General features: G+C 42.9%; 1 protein-coding gene across 1 annotated transcript; it reads left to right on the forward strand.

Moving 5' to 3' along the window:
• The first annotated feature begins 1348 nt into the window (after nt 1-1348).
• Nucleotides 1349-2571, forward strand: LOC144753295 (transcription factor HES-5-like). The gene is made up of 3 exons (XM_078641032.1): nt 1349-1411; nt 1804-1984; nt 2351-2571. The coding sequence occupies exons 1-3, from the start codon at nt 1349-1351 to the stop codon at nt 2569-2571; spliced, it is 465 nt and encodes a 154-aa protein (XP_078497158.1).
• Nucleotides 2572-19460: the final 16889 nt, after the last annotated feature.

The following is a 19460-nucleotide window of genomic DNA, read 5'->3' on the forward strand; positions in this document are numbered from 1 at the left end:
TTTTTACAGGAGGGTTTCGCACTTGTATGAGTTATGGGTGTGTTGCTAATTTGAAAAAAAACGGCTACGAATTCTTATAAGGTAACCTCAGAATTAAAAAAGTAGAAACCTCTTGTAATCCATAGACGGGGCTCAATTCTCGCTCCTCAATGAATACATCAACAGGTTTACATTAGGTCATCTCTCCGCCCAGCGGATTTCGGGTGGTTCTCCCATGGACTCATTTTACCACAGTGTGTAATTATGAATGTAGAGCTGCGCAATGCTACTAACAGGACGGCCGATATTCTTGTTTTTGTTTTGTTAAAAAAGAAGGCTCCCTTCATTGTCATTATCGGTCCGTGGCGTCACAGTCAGACAACTTGTACTACTGAGCTGAAGCTTCCCTTCTCTGACGTCACCCACTGGCTAAGAAACGAAAATACACCCCTTGAATGTTCTCTTTAGAAACAAGACAGCTTGAGAGCCATGACTGGCCTTGCTCTGCACATTTTGGGAAAAGTGAACATTAGTGCATGGAAATGCACATTTGCGCGTTTTTCTACTAAATGCCCGAATCCCATTAAGTAGACAATGCGTGACGTTCAGCACTGGACAGTTCCACACAGGACGGTTACACTGAGGGCTGCATACACGTTATTTACTGGCTATTTGTTTATTTTACCTTATGCTCAAAGGTAGTGAAGATTAACCCTCTACCTTTTCTTTAAATATTTTCCCGAAATAAAAGCTATAGTGTCAGAGGAACAAATCTAAACTTGTTGATGCGCCCAGTTGCTGGTCACAAATATTGAACAGAAAAGAAATAGACCTGTGTGTACATCACTGAAGGAATACACCCGCGAGAGTGTGCTCTTGGGAGTGTGTGTGTGTGTGTTTATTGCACTTCACAGTACGACGACTGCAACTGAAATATGCGTTGGAGGATAAAAACCCACATAAACGAGATGACAGATGCGTACAGCCAATTCCTGCCTTTCGGCACCGCTAGGAAGGTCCCGCCACCTCTCCCATTTAATGCTCATGACACTGGCTGGTAACAGATGCCCGGGCCACTGGCATAAGAGAGACTCATATCACTTTAGTGGGCGGCTCTTTCCCACACTCTGATCTTTTGTGTCCGGGCCCCAGATGTCCCCCTCCTCCCGCCCTGTAATGTGCCACACTTCCATTGTCCCTGCTGCTCTCTGATTGGCTGCTGAGTGTGGGAACCTCTCTCCAGCCCCAGACCCACACATTACCCTGCAGGCGGAGGGGGATAAATAGGGCAGGAGGGAGCGAGTTCTTCAGATACCGATCACTGTGGGTTCACTGCAGAGACCCCGCTCTTCACCCCACACCGGGCAAGATGGCGCCTTTCTGCACCGAGAGGAAATATGAAGAGGAGCGCGAGGAGAGAGACATTAGAAAGGTAAGACTGAAAACATTTATGTTCAAGATACATAATTCTGTTTTTCGTTGATAAAAATAGATCGAGTTGTAAATGAACGTTTTATAGTAGACCAAACAGTGGCTGTTTATTCGTATTTACTGTTAGTCTGGCTTCTAAGTTAGTGTTACATCTCACTGTTAGAACTACAGACTCGGTTGCTGCCTTTTAATGTCGGAGAAAAACAAATACACATTTTGTCTCTGCAGCTAAGGAAGCCAGTGGTTTTATCCTTTTACGTTATTAGATCTCAATTACTAACAAACTAAAGTGCTGTATATATAAATGCAGGCTCCATAATAGCATTTAAATGATGTTAGACAACTTTCTACATTTGTTTCAATAAAACAACAAATCCATATTTATTTCTGCAGCTTCGGAAGCCAGCGGTGGAGAAGCTGAGGAGAGATCGCATCAACAGCAGCATTGAGCAGCTGAGGATGTTACTGCAGAGAGAGTTTGAGGAACATGAACTTCCGCCCAAAGCAGAGAAAGCGGATATCCTGGAAATGGCCGTGACGTACCTGGCCCAGCGCGTGCTGACACCGGCACCAGGTGAGAGCGCGTGACATCAGTTTGCTTTTTATGTGGTGAAGTTTGGATAAGCTCAGGCGCAGGCGGGGAAGGTGATGGGGAGGGAGCAAGAGTGGGTGAAGTTTATTTTAGTTACTAAACTAGCAAAAAATTCAAACTATGAATTAATGTTTGCGGGTACTGGTTTGTGTAAGATGGTTTTGTGGGGCTTAGTTAAAAAACGATGTGGTGTAAACTTAGCTTTCACCCAAGGAGGCCTGGTTTAGGATATACTGTGGCACGTTTGTCTTAAAGTCACGCAGTGCGCACTGACTGCTATGATTGTTCTGTGTTGTCACTTCCTGCTGTGAGACTGAACAAACATTAACCCCTCGTCTCTCCCTGCAGCCGCGGCCTCCAGTGAAGGTCACTCCCGGTGCCTCCAGGACTCTCTGCTCTTCCTCTCCCTCCACGGAGCCCCCGCAGAGACCCGGATGAAGCTGCTGCGGGCCCTCCATAGACCTGCGGCTGCAGCAGAGGCGGTGTGTCCTTCTCGGCCTCCGTCCTGTCCCAGCAGCACTAAAGAGCCCGCCCAGGACAGCCCCAGAGCCCCGTGGAGACCCTGGTAATGCGGGGGCCGCGGCCTGGACTTTTCTTCGGACTTCTTTCGAGGCCTCGGTCCGCTCTGAGGGGGAATATTCATTCTGGAGTCTGGAGCGCGCCCTGCTGGGCAGGGGAGTTTACTGCACTCCAAGGAATGGAGTGAGGAGCGACTGTATATCCTCGTAGGATGGACAGTGAGTGAATATTACATCCACAAAGGTTGGACAGTGTGGAATATTATAACCTCGCAGACTGGACAGTATTTGAATATTATATCCCTTTCGGATGGAAAATGTGCAAATCATCATAGGAGGTACAGCGAATGAATATTATATCCTCACAGGATGGACAGTGTGAATATCATTTCTTCTTACGATCATCAGTGTATGAATATTATGTCCTTGTAGGACGGAGAGTGTGAATATTATAAACTCGTAGGATAGACCGTGAGTGAATATAATACCCTCTCAGGATCGACAGTGTATGAATATTATATCCTTGTAGGATGAACAGAGTGTGAAAATAATATCCTCGTGAGATGGATAGTGTGTGAATAATATAAACTCGTAGGACGGCTAATGTGTGAATATACATCCTGATAGGATGAAATGATTTCATTTTATGTCATACGTCATAGGATGGCCAACGAGTGAATATTCTATCCCCAGAGGATGGGCAGTGTCTGACTATTATATCCTTCTGTTAAGGACAGTGTATGCTTTTTATATTCTGTTAGGATGACCCGTGTGTGAATATTATATACTCGAATGGTGAGTACCATATCCACAGATGATGGCAATGTGTGTATATTTTATCCACATAGGATGGACAGTGTGAATATAACATCCATGTTGGGTGGACAGTGTGAATATTACATCCATATTGGGTGGACAGTGTGAATATTACATCCATAGTGGATGGACTGTGTGAATATTACATTCATGTTGGGTGGACTCTGTGAATATTACATCCATATTGGGTGGACTGCTCGAATATTACATCCATATTGGGTGAACAGTGTGAATATTACATCCATCTTGGGTGGACTGTGTGAATATTACATCCATATTGGGTGGACTGTGTGAATATTACATCCATGTTGGGTGGACCGTTTGAATATTACATCCATGTTGGGTGGCCTGTGTGAATATTACATCCATGTTGGGTGGACTGTGTGAATATTACATCCATATTGAGTGGACAGTGTGAATATTACATCCATATTGGGTGGACTGTGTGAATATTACATCCATGTTGGGTGGACAGTGTGAAAATTACATCCATATTGGGTGGACTGTGTGAATATTACATCCATATTGGGTGAACAGTGTGATTATTACATCAATGTTGGGTGGACTGTGTGAATATTACATCCATATTGAGTGGACTGTATGAATATTACATCCATGTTGGGTGGGCTGTGTGAATATTACATCCATATTGAGTGGACAGTGTGAATATTACATCCATGTTGGGTAGACAGTGTGAATATTACATCCATATTGGGTGGACTGTGTGAATATTACATCCATCTTGGGTGGACTGTGTGAATATTACATCCATCTTGGGTGGACTGTGTGAATATTACATCCATGTTGGGTGGACCGTGTGAACATTACATCCATGTTGGGTGGCCTGTGTGAATATTACATCTATCTTGGGTGGACTGTGTGAATATTACATCCATCTTGGGTGGACTGTGTGAATATTACATCCATGTTGGGTGGACAGTGTGCATATTACATCCATGTTGGGTGGACTGTGTGAATATTACATCCATGTTGGGTGGACTGTGTGAATATTACATCCATATTGAGTGGACAGTGTGAATTTTACATCCATGTTGGGTGGACAGAGTGAATATAGCATCCTAGGATGGACCATGAGTGAATGTTATATCTCTCAGGATTAACAGTGTATGAATATTATATCCTTATAGGACTGACAGTGTGTGTATATCATACGCTCCTTTGATTGACAGTGTATCGCCTTCTGTGAAGGGAAAGTGTGTTTCTGTACTTGTTGATGATATGTGAATAATCTCTGAACAATGTATGTGGCAATGTACACATGCATTCTGTATTCTCCAAAGTGAGACATTCATTGTACTTTAAATGTCATTGCTGATATGTAGTGGTTGTACAAAGCTGAATGTATCATGAAACTTCTAGTCCTTCTGTGAAGGTAAGGGGTGTATCTGTACTTTTGGAGATATGTGAATTATCTCTGGAAACGTATGTGACAATGTACACATTTTTCTGTATTCTCCAAAGTGTAACATTCATTGTTGGTGAATGAACAGGAGTACCAGTTATCACTAGTGCTGAGGCTTCATTTTAGAAGCCATCTTTGCTCTATCTGTGTAAGTTACACAATGTTGTGTTCTCTTTTATAAAGAGTTTCAATGTAGCGAACTCCCTGCCATGGATTTGTAACTCAGTGACTGAGTATGTACTACTTCCGGGTGTTCTACAATATTTGTAGGGCTGTGATTATCAGCAGGAACTCATTCAGTTACAGAATGAAACCCCAGATTTTGCTCCTGTGATGAGCACATTCACTGTATCAGATTTAAGAATGTCCTGTGATTATCCATCTGTCTCAGCTGCGACCTGTCCCGCAAGTCTTCACTGTGTCCTTAAGAAGGAAATTGTTGCAGTCTGTTGCAATGTGAACCTGTTCAAAGACATAGCTCAATAAAGAGACTTTCAATAGTAACTGCTTTTCTTGATGTTTCATTTCCATGATTAGATGTTATACTAAGTGACAGTCATTGTGAGGTGGCGGTGTTAATTCACCATATATTATAAAATAAAGCGCAACTGTATTGCAGACCCATGCAACTAAAAGTACACATCACAGGCCTGAAGACAGTACACTCCTTTGACTATTCACAATCTGCACTGTATGCAGTTGGGTGGGTTCGGAGCAGTGGCGTTGTAAACCCCCTGCTTGCTCAGCTTAAGCAGGGGGGGGGGGTGTTCACACAATTATTTATGAGCCTAGTCTGTCTGCACTTCTGCATACAGAAGCTCTTAAAATACAGTGTAAAGGAAACTGAAACCGAGGTCAGGATTGATATCCAATCAGAGATAAAGAGACCCAAAAGGTGAAATGATGAGGGAAAGAGAGGAAAGGAGTTTGCAGAGGCGTAGCTTTCATATGTTCAGCAGTTGCTGTGCCAACGAGGCCAAGAGCTAAACAGGATCACTAAACATTTTTTCCCTTCACTAAGGCCCACAATACACTGGCTATGCTACTCAGACTGTGAGAGAGCTGGAAGGAAGAGTTAAATGAATGTCATATGAAAAGTGAAAAGAAACTGACAAGAAGGAAGGCCAAAACACATGAAAAGATGCCTGCAAGGAAGAAAGGACTAATGGTAGTTGAAAACAATATTTGTGTGGGTAGGGGAAAGATTGACTGGAATGATGAAAGACTTGATCAATGAGTTCATGGACAAATGGAAGTATGGATGGATGGGTGAATTGATAAACAGAGGGTGAAATGATGGATGGGTGAATAATAATGGATGTATGGATGAATGACTGGAAGTGGGAGTGCAAGGAAACAACAATTGATGGAAGAATGTAATGATGAAAGAATGGATAAACCGAAGGGTAATTGAAGGATCGAATGGTGAAAGGATGGTTGGATGGAAACATGAATAGGTGATGGATGCATGAAAGTCTCAAAGGATGGAGAGATGGATGGAAGGTGGGATGAAGGGAGCTCATCTAGGCTGGGCACAGCTTATTTGCTTCACTCATCTGACGGCATTCCAGGTTAGGATCAAAGTGGGGGGTATGTTAATTTTCTGGTTTCTCCCTTGAAGGGAGGGGTGGTCTAGTGCTGTGGTGATTCATCACCAGTGGCAACATGTGATGGCACACTACAAGGCTCTAGGGGAAGAGCTATGTCACAAAAACAGATCTCTACCACGAAGTACAGGACCGCTCTTCACACCAGTATCACAACACTTGAGAAATATGGAGCGAGATAGTGACATACTGTGACAGTGTGTTTCACAAACAGATGATGATATCATATGCTCCTGCATCTCTCCAGGTTCAAGTCCGCTTTCAAACCCCAATCAGGTCTGTAATCACTAAGAGGAAGGAGGTGTTGTGAAGGTGCTCAGAGTTGTTATTTGTGTCTTGGCTGTAGTATGCATTGGACATGCTTAGCTTTCTATTTCTACATGCTGAGGTCTATTCACAAAGGTAAATGTTTAATGTATAAATCTACAGGTGTAAATCTCAGTTTTTGCAATTCACTAATTCTAAACGTAGATTTACACTTAAATAGCGACTTACATGTCCCCACCATCATTTAAACCTTCTTAGAACATGATTTAGTTATGTGGAGTTACTATTAGTAACTATTCCCACATAGGTTGACCACTCATCTGCTAGGGCAGAGATCTCCCTATGGGGAAGCATAAGTACAATTATTAACGTTTTTTATTATGTGAAAATATTACAAATCTTTCAATATAAATTATAAATGCAAAATAAATTAAAATATGTACTATAAACCAAGAAATAACAACATAAAAAGTTACAGCACATTAACTCATTAAATTAAATGTGTAATACATAAATAATAAAAACCATATGTTTATTTAATTTGACATTACATTTAAAAAAAGTTATTTGTTGAATTAATTAAAAATATTTTATATTTTTATCAAAAGTTTAAAATGCTAATTAAATTTTACGTTTAACTTAAGTTTATTGTTAATGTTTGAAACAATAAAATAATTCTTTAGTAATTATATATATATTTTAACATTGAACAAAAATTTTAAAAGTTGAAATATTTTTCTTTATGTACCATTAGTTTTAATGAGGTGTTATTTTTGTCTCAGTCACCATCCGTTTCTATAGGAGTGTTTAGCAGTGCATGTGTGGTGTTTGACATACTCCAAGGCTGGGCTGGAGTACATTTACTAATGTTTTGTCACCTTTAGGGCTGTACTAACTTTCGAAGTGTTGTGAATAGTAAACAACGTATTCTTTTGTGGGTGTTTGTAGTAGCCTGCTCCTTCCTAAACCTTACCTTTTATTTCCCTAAACACCTCCTGTTCTGTAGTAGATATTCCTAATTTTCCCACTACTTTCTAGTCCCTTCTACATTTACTACTAAGTCATAAACTTATTTTGCGTAAAAATCCTGTAGACAAGATATGAAAGGTGAAGATCTCCACCCGTAGGTTTGTGAACTGCATTTTGTAGTAAGTAGTACTACTTTAGTCTATTTTACATACTACAAAATGCAGTTTGTGAATCAGACCTGTAGTGTTTTATGACTTGCCATAAACTCTGCTTATTGCAGGAGGCCAAGGCCCGCCAGTGGCCTTGAACAGAAAGGTTGTTGTTGTCCCGCTAAAAGGCACATAGAGAAACACAAGCACTTCCAGTTCAAAATGAAGCAGGACAACTGGGGAGAGCAGAGAGTGACAAATTATGGCTGTTGCTGAGTAGCGACCTGTTGAGCGAGTAAATTGATCTCTTAAAATTGATCGAATATGCGTAATCTAAATACATACAAGGCCAGAGCATGAGCCTGGGGTATTCCAGTACTTCAGTCTGTCACAGTATTCACATACACAATCTATCCATAACAGTGTATTCTCTGTGTGTCACTGATAAGATGGGTACCTGAATACTGGGTGCATAGCAGACACCTATATGTGATTCACATGACAATCCCTTTCAGGAAAAATAATACCAGTTTAAATATTGTGCCAGGAAATTATAATGGCCAATACTGATCCTGTGCCAGTTAACCAACAATTGCATTTTTTGCATCAGAAAATAAAACAAGCATTGGCATAGCCAATAGGTCTCGCTTTTGGGACCTTATAAGTATTTAGTTATGCATCACAATATCCTTGGTGCAATAACGTTACTGTTGCATGGCTAAAAGCATATAAGGTCCCGAATGTGAGACCTATTGGCTATGCTAATGCTTGTTTTTAGAGGGCTGGCATGCATTTTTAAATGTAGGCTAGTAAGAAAGGTGCCAAGCCGAGGGGCAAGGGCTATATAGAAATAAGTTAGTAAGAGAGGTGAGTTATAATGAGATAGCATAAATAGAAAGGTGAAGCACAGAATGACAGGTGTTTTTAACCAAAGTAGCGAGGCAGATAGAGCCGGTGGGATTAAAATTCAAAAGTTATGAGAAGTAGAGAGAAAAGAGGAGAGGGAAAGAGGGAGAGAGAGATGCAGAGTAAGAGGGAGAGTGGGAGGGAGATTTGAGGGTAAGATAGGGGCAGAGAGCTGATTGAGAGTTAGAGATCTAGAGTTAGGTTCGCAGTGAGGTTGTAAGTTGAGTTTATGAGAGGTAAGTGCTGTGGTGCACTGAGGTTTATTGAAAGAGAGGTGTGACGTACAGAGATTTTTTTAAGGCTAGAGCAATAGTGTGGTGGGTACCTAGCCATGTATAAATATATTTCTAAAAATGGAGTGTTTATGTAAAGGAATGACATGTGGGACATAAAGGTGGACGAGGGTTTTAGAAAGAAATGTATTTGTTGGTATAGAGAAGTGACAGTTATTTACAGAGTGTTGTATGTTGAGATGTAAGTTAGATAGAAGTGCAGGGATTTTTTTTCAGGTCAGGTAAAGAGAGTTAACTTACAACTACTAGTGAGATATCTAAAGCTAGTCACAGCTTGCATGCAACTTGCAACCCTTTAATTCTTAATTTAAAGTTGATGAATGGAATGGTAGAAGATAAACAATCTGCACAGAAGCAATTTGCTAGTAATTTAGTGTTGGTAAATAATGTTTCTTGAAGCAAAGTAGCTTAATGTAGATGTGCAAACCCAGAATTATGGAAGGAGAGTGGTGACGATGCATGAGAAAAAGATATGCTGAAGTGTATTTGAGGCTAGATGAAATATTCTTAAATGAATTAGAGGTTAAAAGAAGTAGTATGACATAAATTACATTTTCAAATATATTCTAGAAAACACAGCATAATTGGCTAGCAGAGCATCACTAATTTGTATACCCCAGAAAGAGTAAGTGCTAGTGACAGGTCTCACATTTGAAAGAATAATAGGTGCATAACATGTATGCATTATGTGACAATAGTTTGCGCACCTCCAGAACAAGTGCTCAGTCAAGAAATTTGCTAATCCTGATATAGCTGCAATTAAATATTTGAAACTTACCAAATAAGAAGTGGCTGATGTTCATGTAGTGGAGTTGTGTAATGTTTTTAAACAGTGACGAATGTACTTAACAAAAACTGCTTCAAAAGTTATTCCCCTTGTGTGTAAATACCAAAGAATAATTAAAAAAAATTTTTACTCTTAAATCTGCTGTAATCTATAAACTTATGCAAACGCTGTACAATGCTGAGATGAGCCCACCATAGTCTCGATAAAATTAGACCCAGCTAACGATACTATTTAAGGTAGTTTTGTTAAAAAAGTACCTTTTTTTATGGTTCGTTTTTTTGGGAGTTGAGCGTAAAGTGACTCAGCTCAGAGGAGAAACAACAATTAAGGAGGATGTCGCCGTGTGCCTTGTGCTCGGCTGGCGCCTCGGGCATGTTTACTGTGAACACATGGGAATGCAAAGCCGTTATTCAAGCAAGATGGCTCTGTCTGCCTTCAGGCCCAGTGGCGCCTGTTGTCTGTTTACTGTGAGAATTAAAGAGGAAAAAGACCAAGAAGGAGAGAGACATTCAGCTAGAAGACTGTGTAATGTTTAAAATATGTGACGAATGTACAAAAAAAACTGCTTTAAAAAAAGTCATTCCCGTTGTATAAATTACTAAAAGATATTCAATTGCAGAGGTCTTTTCACATTAAAATGAACGTTTATAGTTTTTTCCTGGGAGCCCTCTTTTGGTTACAAAAGAAAGTAGCATTTCACTAGATATCATGCACTGAAGCGTTTTTTCAATGACAATGTTCTGAGTAATACTGTTATGAGGGTGGCTGGCCACTTTGCAGGTTGGGAGTGATCTGTGGTGGACGAGGTTTATGATTTACAAGGGCTGACAGCAGCATAGCGGCTCATTGCGTGTCTGGTCTCAAATTATACGTGTGCGCCAGCTGATTTCAGAATTGTATTGTATGTTAATGCCCATGTCAGGCTACTACCAGTAAACAAGCAGAGCAGCATGAGTGACAGCGATTTGGAATAAGTGTCTAGTGAGAAGTACAGACAAATGAATCTAACGAAAAGGGAGGGGGAGAAGGGAGGGGGAGATGTGAGCAGAGCCAAAAAAAAAGTCGACTTAGAAGTACAGGCTAATGAAACTGACGAAAACAGAGGGGGAGGAGGAAGGAGATGCGAGCAGAGCCCCACAAAAAAAGACAATGTCTAGTGAGAAGTACAGGAAAATAAAACAGACGAAAACAGAGGGGGAGAAGGGAGGAGGACGATGCGAGCAGAGGTGACAAGAAGGTCTGGGCGAGAAGGGAGGGGGGAATGCGAGGAGCAGAGGAACCAAAATGAAACTGACTAAAAAAAAAGGGCGAGAAGGGAGGAGGGAAATGCAAGCAGAGCATCAAAGTGCTGGGCGAGAAGGGAGGGGGGAATGCAAGGAGCAGAGGAGCAGCTGTGCACGTGCATGCCATCGTGCACGCAAGCTCTAGGCCAGCAAAACAACGTGAGTAGCACTTTTGAAAACCCACTTACTAAATGTCTTGCAGAGCAGCGCATGCACTGGCTCAAACAAGACTTAAAAATGACACCTGAATTGATGCCTTTATATTCCAAGTTTTAGACTGTTTAGAATGGCAAGTATATTCACACATTACAGTGATAGTATATATGTTATGGGAGCCTGCGGGCTCATCCTCATCTTTAAGAATGCAGGGAATGCATGCTTTGCTGCCCAGACTATGGAGCCTGTTGATGGACATTGGCTTCATCTACAGAGGCTTATTTACAAGCCCATTGCGCTGTCAATGCGTCACTTTTATTGAGACACCAGCAGCACAATCGGCGTCCTCATATTTACAAGGCCATGTAAAGGCACCCTGCATGACTTTTCATGGTCTCGTAAATATATTTCCCTTTGATGCATAACTTCTCGTGAAAGGGGACATTCCATGAGTATTACTGTGGGTGTTCCCACGCAATATACATTGAACTTGATGCATTCCAAGATTTACAACATTTTTTAAACCGGGGAATGCATCAGATTCCTACGCCCTCCCAGGAGAGGTGTAAGGAGGCTCAAAGAGGAGAAATACTTTTATTTCTCCTAGTTTTTTCCTCATTCTATGCGTGCTGCATTCTGCGTCTTGTAGATACGGCATATTCCTGCCTTTCATTTTCACTTATGGCAGAGCAGCATGAAGGCTTGCTGCAATGCCATGCATCAAAATATTGTAAATGAGGCCCACTTGGTTTTTCAAGATAGCTTGTGTCCCTCTTGAAGCAGTAAAACAAAAAATATAAAAGGAGCGCTAAAGCAAATTGCTGAGAATGGAGTAGCCTGCCAGCGCCGGGCCCTCCAAAAACAATTACAATAAAATGAAAAAGAACACCCTACACAAAGAGTAAAGGCAATGCAGCAGTGGCTGAGTGAGCAGTGGTGTGGGTAAACAAATACATTCCTCAGAGTGGCAGGAAGAATAGAGAACAAAATAGGACAGTAGCCATATAGGAGCCCAAACCCCCCCCCCCAAAAAAACAGCAAGAGGGAAGAGCCAGAAAAGCAATGAACGAGCATGAGAGGAAGCACACGAAGAGCACGGGGGTTGGTGATTTAAGGAGGGAGCCAGGCATGGGGGAGAAAGCAAGAAAAACATACACTCCGTAGAGAGCTGAAAGAAACAAGCATTTGCAATGCAATAGGTCTCGCATTTACGGGAGTTTGAGCTATTGACATTGCAAATACTAATGCTTTTTTTGTTTTTGTTTTTAAAACCTAAATAAAAGGCACTGTTATTTACAATAGCTTGAACTCGCATAAATGCGAGACCTATTGCATTGCAAATGCTTGTTATATTATATATCCGGATTCAATCACAGAAGCAGACAAATGCCAATCATGGGGCAGACTATGCTAAGCACAGATTTTTAGCTTACACGTTTTAAGCCATGCCCTTATCTGCATCGGCCACGGCCCTTTGATAGATGCCCCCCAGTTTTTTTCATCCCACCTAAAGACCTGCAAACCGGCATCAAGGAGTCCAGCTCAGTCGCTGTGTCTTGCACGTGACCTTCATCTACAACGGATTGCTCAAAAAGAGCACCATGGAGGAGAGCACAAGGAATCTCGGTGCGTCTGCACATCCTCGCACACGCCCGTCATCTGCAGTAAGCGCTGTTCGGTGCTTTTGCCTTCTGCTGCTTCTTGCGCGTGCCCATTACCTAGTGCGAATGGGTTGGGGGCCATACCAGAGCACAGCTGCACTGCTGCTTCCTCTTGCATGTGCTCATAACCTGCAGAGAGCACCGCAGCACATCTACTGTTCTTTGCACGTGCTAAAAGAATAAGACCACCGTAGCACATGTGCTGGTCAAGGCAAGGGCCATCTTGTACAGAGAGCACCATAGCACTTCTGCTGCTCCTTGCACGCGCCCATCACCTGCAGAGCACGCCCTAGCCCTTTAACTGCTCCTTGCACGTGCCCACCACCTGCGGAGAGCACCCTAGCCCTTGTTGCTCCTTCCATGTGCCCACCACCTGCAGAGCGTGCCCTCGCGCTTCTGCTGCTCCTTGCACGTGCCCATCACCTGCAGTGTGGGAAGAGGGGCTGATAAGAACCTCAGAGTGCAGCCTGTCTGCTGCTCCAGCCTGTTCACGTGCCCTACGCCAGCAGCAGGAGAAGGTACGCGGGGCTCACATTGGAGCAGCGCCCCAGAGTTCAGCCCTTCTTGGCCTGCAGCGAGAATGGCCGGGGGTGAGCCTCTGAGGTGAGTCCAGCTGCCGCGCATTACGCATGCCCGTCAGCCGGGGGTCTCTCCAGCATTTTCCACCTCTACGCTCCCATATGGCTGTTCCTATTAGGGCTCTGAAATGTCCCCTCTGTGCTGGTGAATGTTAGTCCGCATGGGAGTGCTGGATCCGCCGCCACGCACATTCCAGAGTACAGTCCGCGAGATATGAAGCGCGGGGCCCGGTAGTAGGAGGGGGTCCCCAGGCTTATATTTGGAGATTGCTTAAATTTGCAACAATGACCTTCAGTTATCTGACGGGGTGGGGAGGGCCCGCAGCCCCCAGCTACTTCCCCAGATCTCCCCACTACTGTAAATCTTCTGCTCTGAGAAATGGAACTGCCTTCACAATTTAATTAGTGAGGGGGTGAGGACCCCTAATGCCGCACTGCCGGAGCCTTGTTGGGCCCCGGCTTCTGTGCCGCCGGCCCGGGGAGAGGACATGGAATTTCACCCGGTTTAATCTCACCTGCTGGGCTCGTCTCTGTATTTGAATGATTGCACGGCTGGACGAGGAGCCAGGCAGCGGCAGGAACAAAGTCCCGTGTGACAATCCACAAGACTGCTGGGGCACCACTCCAGTCCCGAATACCCGGCATTTCATCGAGCGCGGCAGCACAGCTACACTTCCATTAATAACAAGCAAAATAATCCCCCCGGCCCTCACTTACCTACCTCCGGCCACAAACGCTGGAACACGCACACCGCAAGTCGGCCTGGAGCGCGCCTCGGAAGACACGCGGTAGGACAGGAGCGTGACGCGCGTGAACGTGCACGTTGACGTTCCCGCGCGTTCACTGACCTGAGTCGGCTCGTGCCCAGGTTTGGAGCTGCTCGTCCACAGCTCTGACTCCCTTGGCAGGGAGGAAGGCGGCTATAAGTCTCGTTGGCGGCAGCGCTTCGCGCTGCAACGCCAGCGAGACCTAAAAAGTTCCATGACATGGAGAAATGAAAAAAACATAATCATCCAGTCAAAATAATGGTAAAGAAGCTATGCTTTAGAGGAGGTGGAAACAAAATAAAAGGAAAGAAAGTCACCAAATAAATAGCAAGCAATTGAGATTGACAAGAAGGCCAGACAGTAGTAAACAATTGGCTAACTAAAGCCCACTCTATGTTTCTGTATAGTATACAACAGGTCTTCGAAAAAAACAACACACTAAGGGGCATATTTTCAAGGGCCGGTGTTAAAATTATCGCCGTTTTATCGGCAGGAAACTGCCGATAAAACGGCGATAATGGGCTTGATAATACGCCCTTGTTCATTCCCATAGAAGCCCATGTTCTGATGTTAACATGGGCTTCTATGGGAATTAACAAGGGCGTATTATCAAGCCTATTATCGCCGTTTTATCAGCAGTTTCCTGCCGATAAAACGGCGATAATTTTAACACCGGTCCTTGATAATATGCCCCTAAGAGCTGTGTGTAGATTTGATGTGTCCCTCTATTTCTTCCCAGAAGCATGGTCAGAAAAAGAAAGGGGCTGGAGAATGAAAGTAAGATGTTTATCTTAATATGTGTGGGTAAGGAAAGATGGCGTGGTAATAAGAACATCACTGCTTGTAGGAACATTTCCAGGTTTCCCCCCACAGCAGTCAGGGGTGACTGGGCTCGGATTGTGTCAACACAAGCTGTCCACCACTGCAGTCCTGAGGCTCTACTCCACTATTGGGCCCAAAACTGATCACCAAGTGCACCACTTTATCATTTGATACTCACGGTATGCTGACCATATCTGAAAAGCAGAAATTTGGATATGCTATAAGAGTAGAAGTAGGACTATAATTTTGCATTGACTGAGTGACACATAATGACTTAAATGACAACTCTCTCCAACACATACAATAAATACTAAGATGATTTAAATGTAACTGTGCACAATCATCTGTGTCAAATAAATTACGCTCTTTTAGAGTATGCTAATTAATTCTGCACTTTAACACATGAAAGCTGGCCTTCCTATGCGTTCAGACGACTCTCTTTTAAAACCAGGGCATGTGCTAAATTTACTGAAATTTGACTGTACAGGTGTTGAAAAACGAAGAATGTCCTGACAAATCTGGGATACATGGTTACTGTAACTCAGGGTAGCAAATGTATTAGTCCAAGGAGTGCTCCAGGAGGTGACATAGGAACTTGTTTAGGGTCGCATTAGCATAGCACCTTTGGTCCTTTGGAGTTGGGGCATGGAGGTTGGCTTCTGATTGCTCGTTGGCTTTTCCTTGCGGTGTATGCTGTGCATGGCCCACAGAGTAGGACTTGCGTGTCTTCCTCCTCTGCCTAGCTGATGTTGGTTGTGGTCAGTCATGGGCCTGGCTGCCTCTGTTCAATTAGCGGAGTGTAGAAAGCACCGAAAACAGGTGACAAAGTTGATGCGCGATGGTCGTGTTGCCTGCTGATGGATGACTTTGGCTTGTTGAGTTCTTCTTTGGGTCCAGACCACAGTCTCCACCCAAATAAGCCCTGGATTCAAAAGTGTACCAGTGTCCTCAGTTCTGGACAGGGGCTCACCTTCCTTCCAGGTTCAGCTCAGTTGGTGTAACCATCATCATCAGGTTTATGAGCACCTTCTGTCTCCTAGGCACTGAGGTCCACCAGTGGGGTTGCACACTAAGCACTTTTTATGAGGACCTTCAGCCTAGGCTGCTTACACGGTAGAGCACATTCTGCTGGTGCAATCGATCACCCGGACCTCATTGGTCATCATGAGTCTCGGGGATATAACGACCATCCCCTAGTTAATCCCTCTCCACACTACATACATCCACTCCAAACAAAACAAGCATTTACAATGCAATAGGTCACGTATTTACACGAGTTTAAGCTATTGGCATTGTAAATTACAATGCCTTTTATCTATTTTTTGGTTTTTAAACATAAATAAAAGGTACTGTCATTTACAATGCTAATAGCTTAAACTCTCGCAAATACGAGACCTATTGCATTGCAAATGCTTGGTTTGGCTACCATAGGAACACTTCTAATACAAAACGGATCCCAGTGTGTCTGTAGCCACCTGTGTCATACACAATCCATACACTCCTGTACGCACATCATACTACACACACATTCGACACCCATGCCCAAATTGATGGGACAAAGGTATAGTTACAGGAGACAAGTAGACCAAATAAAAACCACAGGAGAGGCCAATATGACTTTTTACCTAGCAGGATACACGAAAAATGGCGAACGACCTTTACAACACGGTCGTTACTCCGGGATACATTTACATCGCGGTCACTACAAAGTAAGTTGTTACAACAAATTACACTGTTCCTGTGGTGAATTCAAGACCTGGGTGCACGCTCTCCAGAGTCATGCAGGGGACTTTCAGCATTTCAACATAGCCATTTGTCAGCTTTTTTTGGGGCTAATTAATTGTCCTGTTTAGAGGGAAGTGTGAAAGGTCAGAGGGGCTGAAAAACATCTAAAAGCTGGACTCCCTGACAGCAATGTACCCCTCAAGATTTTTTAATGAAAGCATTGTAGGACTAAGGTAATTATGCTACCAATGGTGATTATGCATATGACATACCACACAGGCTTAACTGTACTTAATGCTTAAATTTTGGTGCCTATGATGTGACTTAAAAGGTCACATTGAGGAGCTCTCGAAAACAAATAAAAACAATAATAAACAGCCTGATTGTTATTGTACCAACTTTACGAACTGCGGACAAACTTATTGTTATGTGAGTATGTCTGGTTTATGTATAATGTAGATAAAAAGTAATACATAGATTGATAAAGTATTGAAATATAGAAAACACAAATAATAGGTATTTATTACCACCCAACTCAATAGTACTCATTTTATTACTGCAGAAGAATCATATCTTGATTAAGCTGTGTGTGGATCAAAACCTATTCCATGCATATCACAAGCAGGGCTTTTCAGTAATTTGATAACCCACTGAGCTATACCACCAATATCTAAACCAGGGCCTTAGCAAACTTTTAGGATTCCAAACTGTGGCCTACAAATTACACACTGTACTCTTTAGAAGGCACATGAACCACCTGATGCATTTTGTCACTTTTAGAAGATGACACTTGTGCTGAGTACATTTATTTCTACAGCACACAAGCAACTGTATTCCCAGCTGATATGGTTGGTCAGCAGATATAAATATTAAGGGAGATCACTGGGTTAACCTTCCTGTTGTCAAAATCTGTGCATAACTTGAAAGCAACTGGTTCAAATTTTGTCAAGCCAGCAGTGCTTTTGATCTTCTTAGCTAGATGAAATGGGTACCAGTGAGAAGAGTAACAATAACACATATTAATGCAGTGCTACATCAAGACGTTAGCTGTAAGTGCGGCGTGCAGAAACAAGCACATATGTGTCATGCACCTGCACATGTGTATATTGTAAGTGATAATGGGTGCTGGAATGGGATGTCTCATAGAGGGCGCTTATAGCTTGCATTTCATGACAGAAGTCAAACATCTAATATCATAATTGAAATCCACTGCACTGCTTACATTTTATATGTAGCCTATCAACTATACTATTGCTAATGACCAATGAAAAGGGTGATAAATACATTGATTAATATTTTTCTACTTGATGAGTTCAACTGTTTACCTTACAAGAGAATGCTATTATATGAATGAGTTAAACTCACCTAGTTGACGTCTTAGGCTACAATATCAGTTTTATAGGTCACGCTTCTTACAAAGGGTTCTTGGGGGACCTTCTTAGGTCACGTGCCCTTTAGACCGCCCACCTAAAAATGTTCATTCCACCTAGAGCACTCTGGCAACATAGGTTCTATAGGATGTGGACTGCACAGGTATAGACACCATCCTCAGAGCACATATTTCTGTAACTGTTGGTGTCAGAGAGGGTACTTAGAAACAGGAGGGATTTCTAAAGGTGTAATAGAATCTGATGGCAATTGGGGTGTCAAAGTGAGGCTCAGACACATATTAGGAGTCACCCATTAATAGCTGTTTAAACCTAGGGGGCTTGTACAGACAGGCTGCGGCTTTCTCAGCAGGCAGCGACTACCAATATCTGTAGGTGTCACAGGACGGGCCATAAGGGGATGAGTACTTCCGTCCTGTAGCAAATTCCACCCTTCAGGAACACAGTTTGATCCAAAGAGATATCTTCTAATAAAGAGACAGGCAGTCCATGTAGCTCCCACTTGGGTACAGGGTTTATCGCCGAGATTGCATGCACTATATTGCTTGACAATAATATTGCATCCACAAGACTGTCCTATCATTAGGCACCTATTCAAATTAGATGGCTTTATTTCGAGGGGATCCGGTTGACGAGGGTAGAGACAGGTACCAAGAGGGTGCTTGGCGTCGAGGAAGGTGTGCCAATTACGCCACCACCCCCTCCCGTGATCCATGATGTGCTTACTCCTCACCATACAAGTGCATTATTTTTGAGTCTCCCAAACGGGGAGTACCATTGGAGGCTGGCACTCCTTTCACTTGCACTTTTTTACACTTGTTTACTTTCACGTCCCCAGGTCAGGGTGGTCCTTAGTGCGTCCACACCGCCGGGGTTTAGTTCACTTGTCCTGATGAATGCCTGGTAAATTGACACCGTTTCAAGGCAGAAACATGTTGACTGACTATTTATAGTTGAAATAACCAATCAATTTATTTGGTCTTATTTTCCACACTTTAACTTTTAACATGTCTAAGTGATTAAACATGAAATCTTCTTTTTTGATACACCATAGACATTTTAACATCACTATCACCGTAATAATCACTCACTTTCACGTTTATTCTCAAGAAACCTGCTCCGCAGTAGTTCTGGCGTTGTAGCACACTGGGGAGGCACTCGGCCTCTCCAGTGGGGCCCAATGATGAAGCATGTCACCTACCAGGTAGGTGAGTGAGGGCTTTTTATACAGACCTGAGTGGGGTTGTGTATTTACCTTAAACAGTAGCTCCTTCTGTTACTTTTGACTGACCTGGAGCACTCCAACTTTTTTGAAATTTATTTCGAGGATAACAGGGCCCAAA

The sequence above is a fragment of the Lissotriton helveticus genome, chromosome 5_1 (assembly GCF_964261635.1).
Source record: "Lissotriton helveticus chromosome 5_1, aLisHel1.1, whole genome shotgun sequence".
NCBI classification, from domain to species: domain Eukaryota; kingdom Metazoa; phylum Chordata; class Amphibia; order Caudata; family Salamandridae; genus Lissotriton; species Lissotriton helveticus.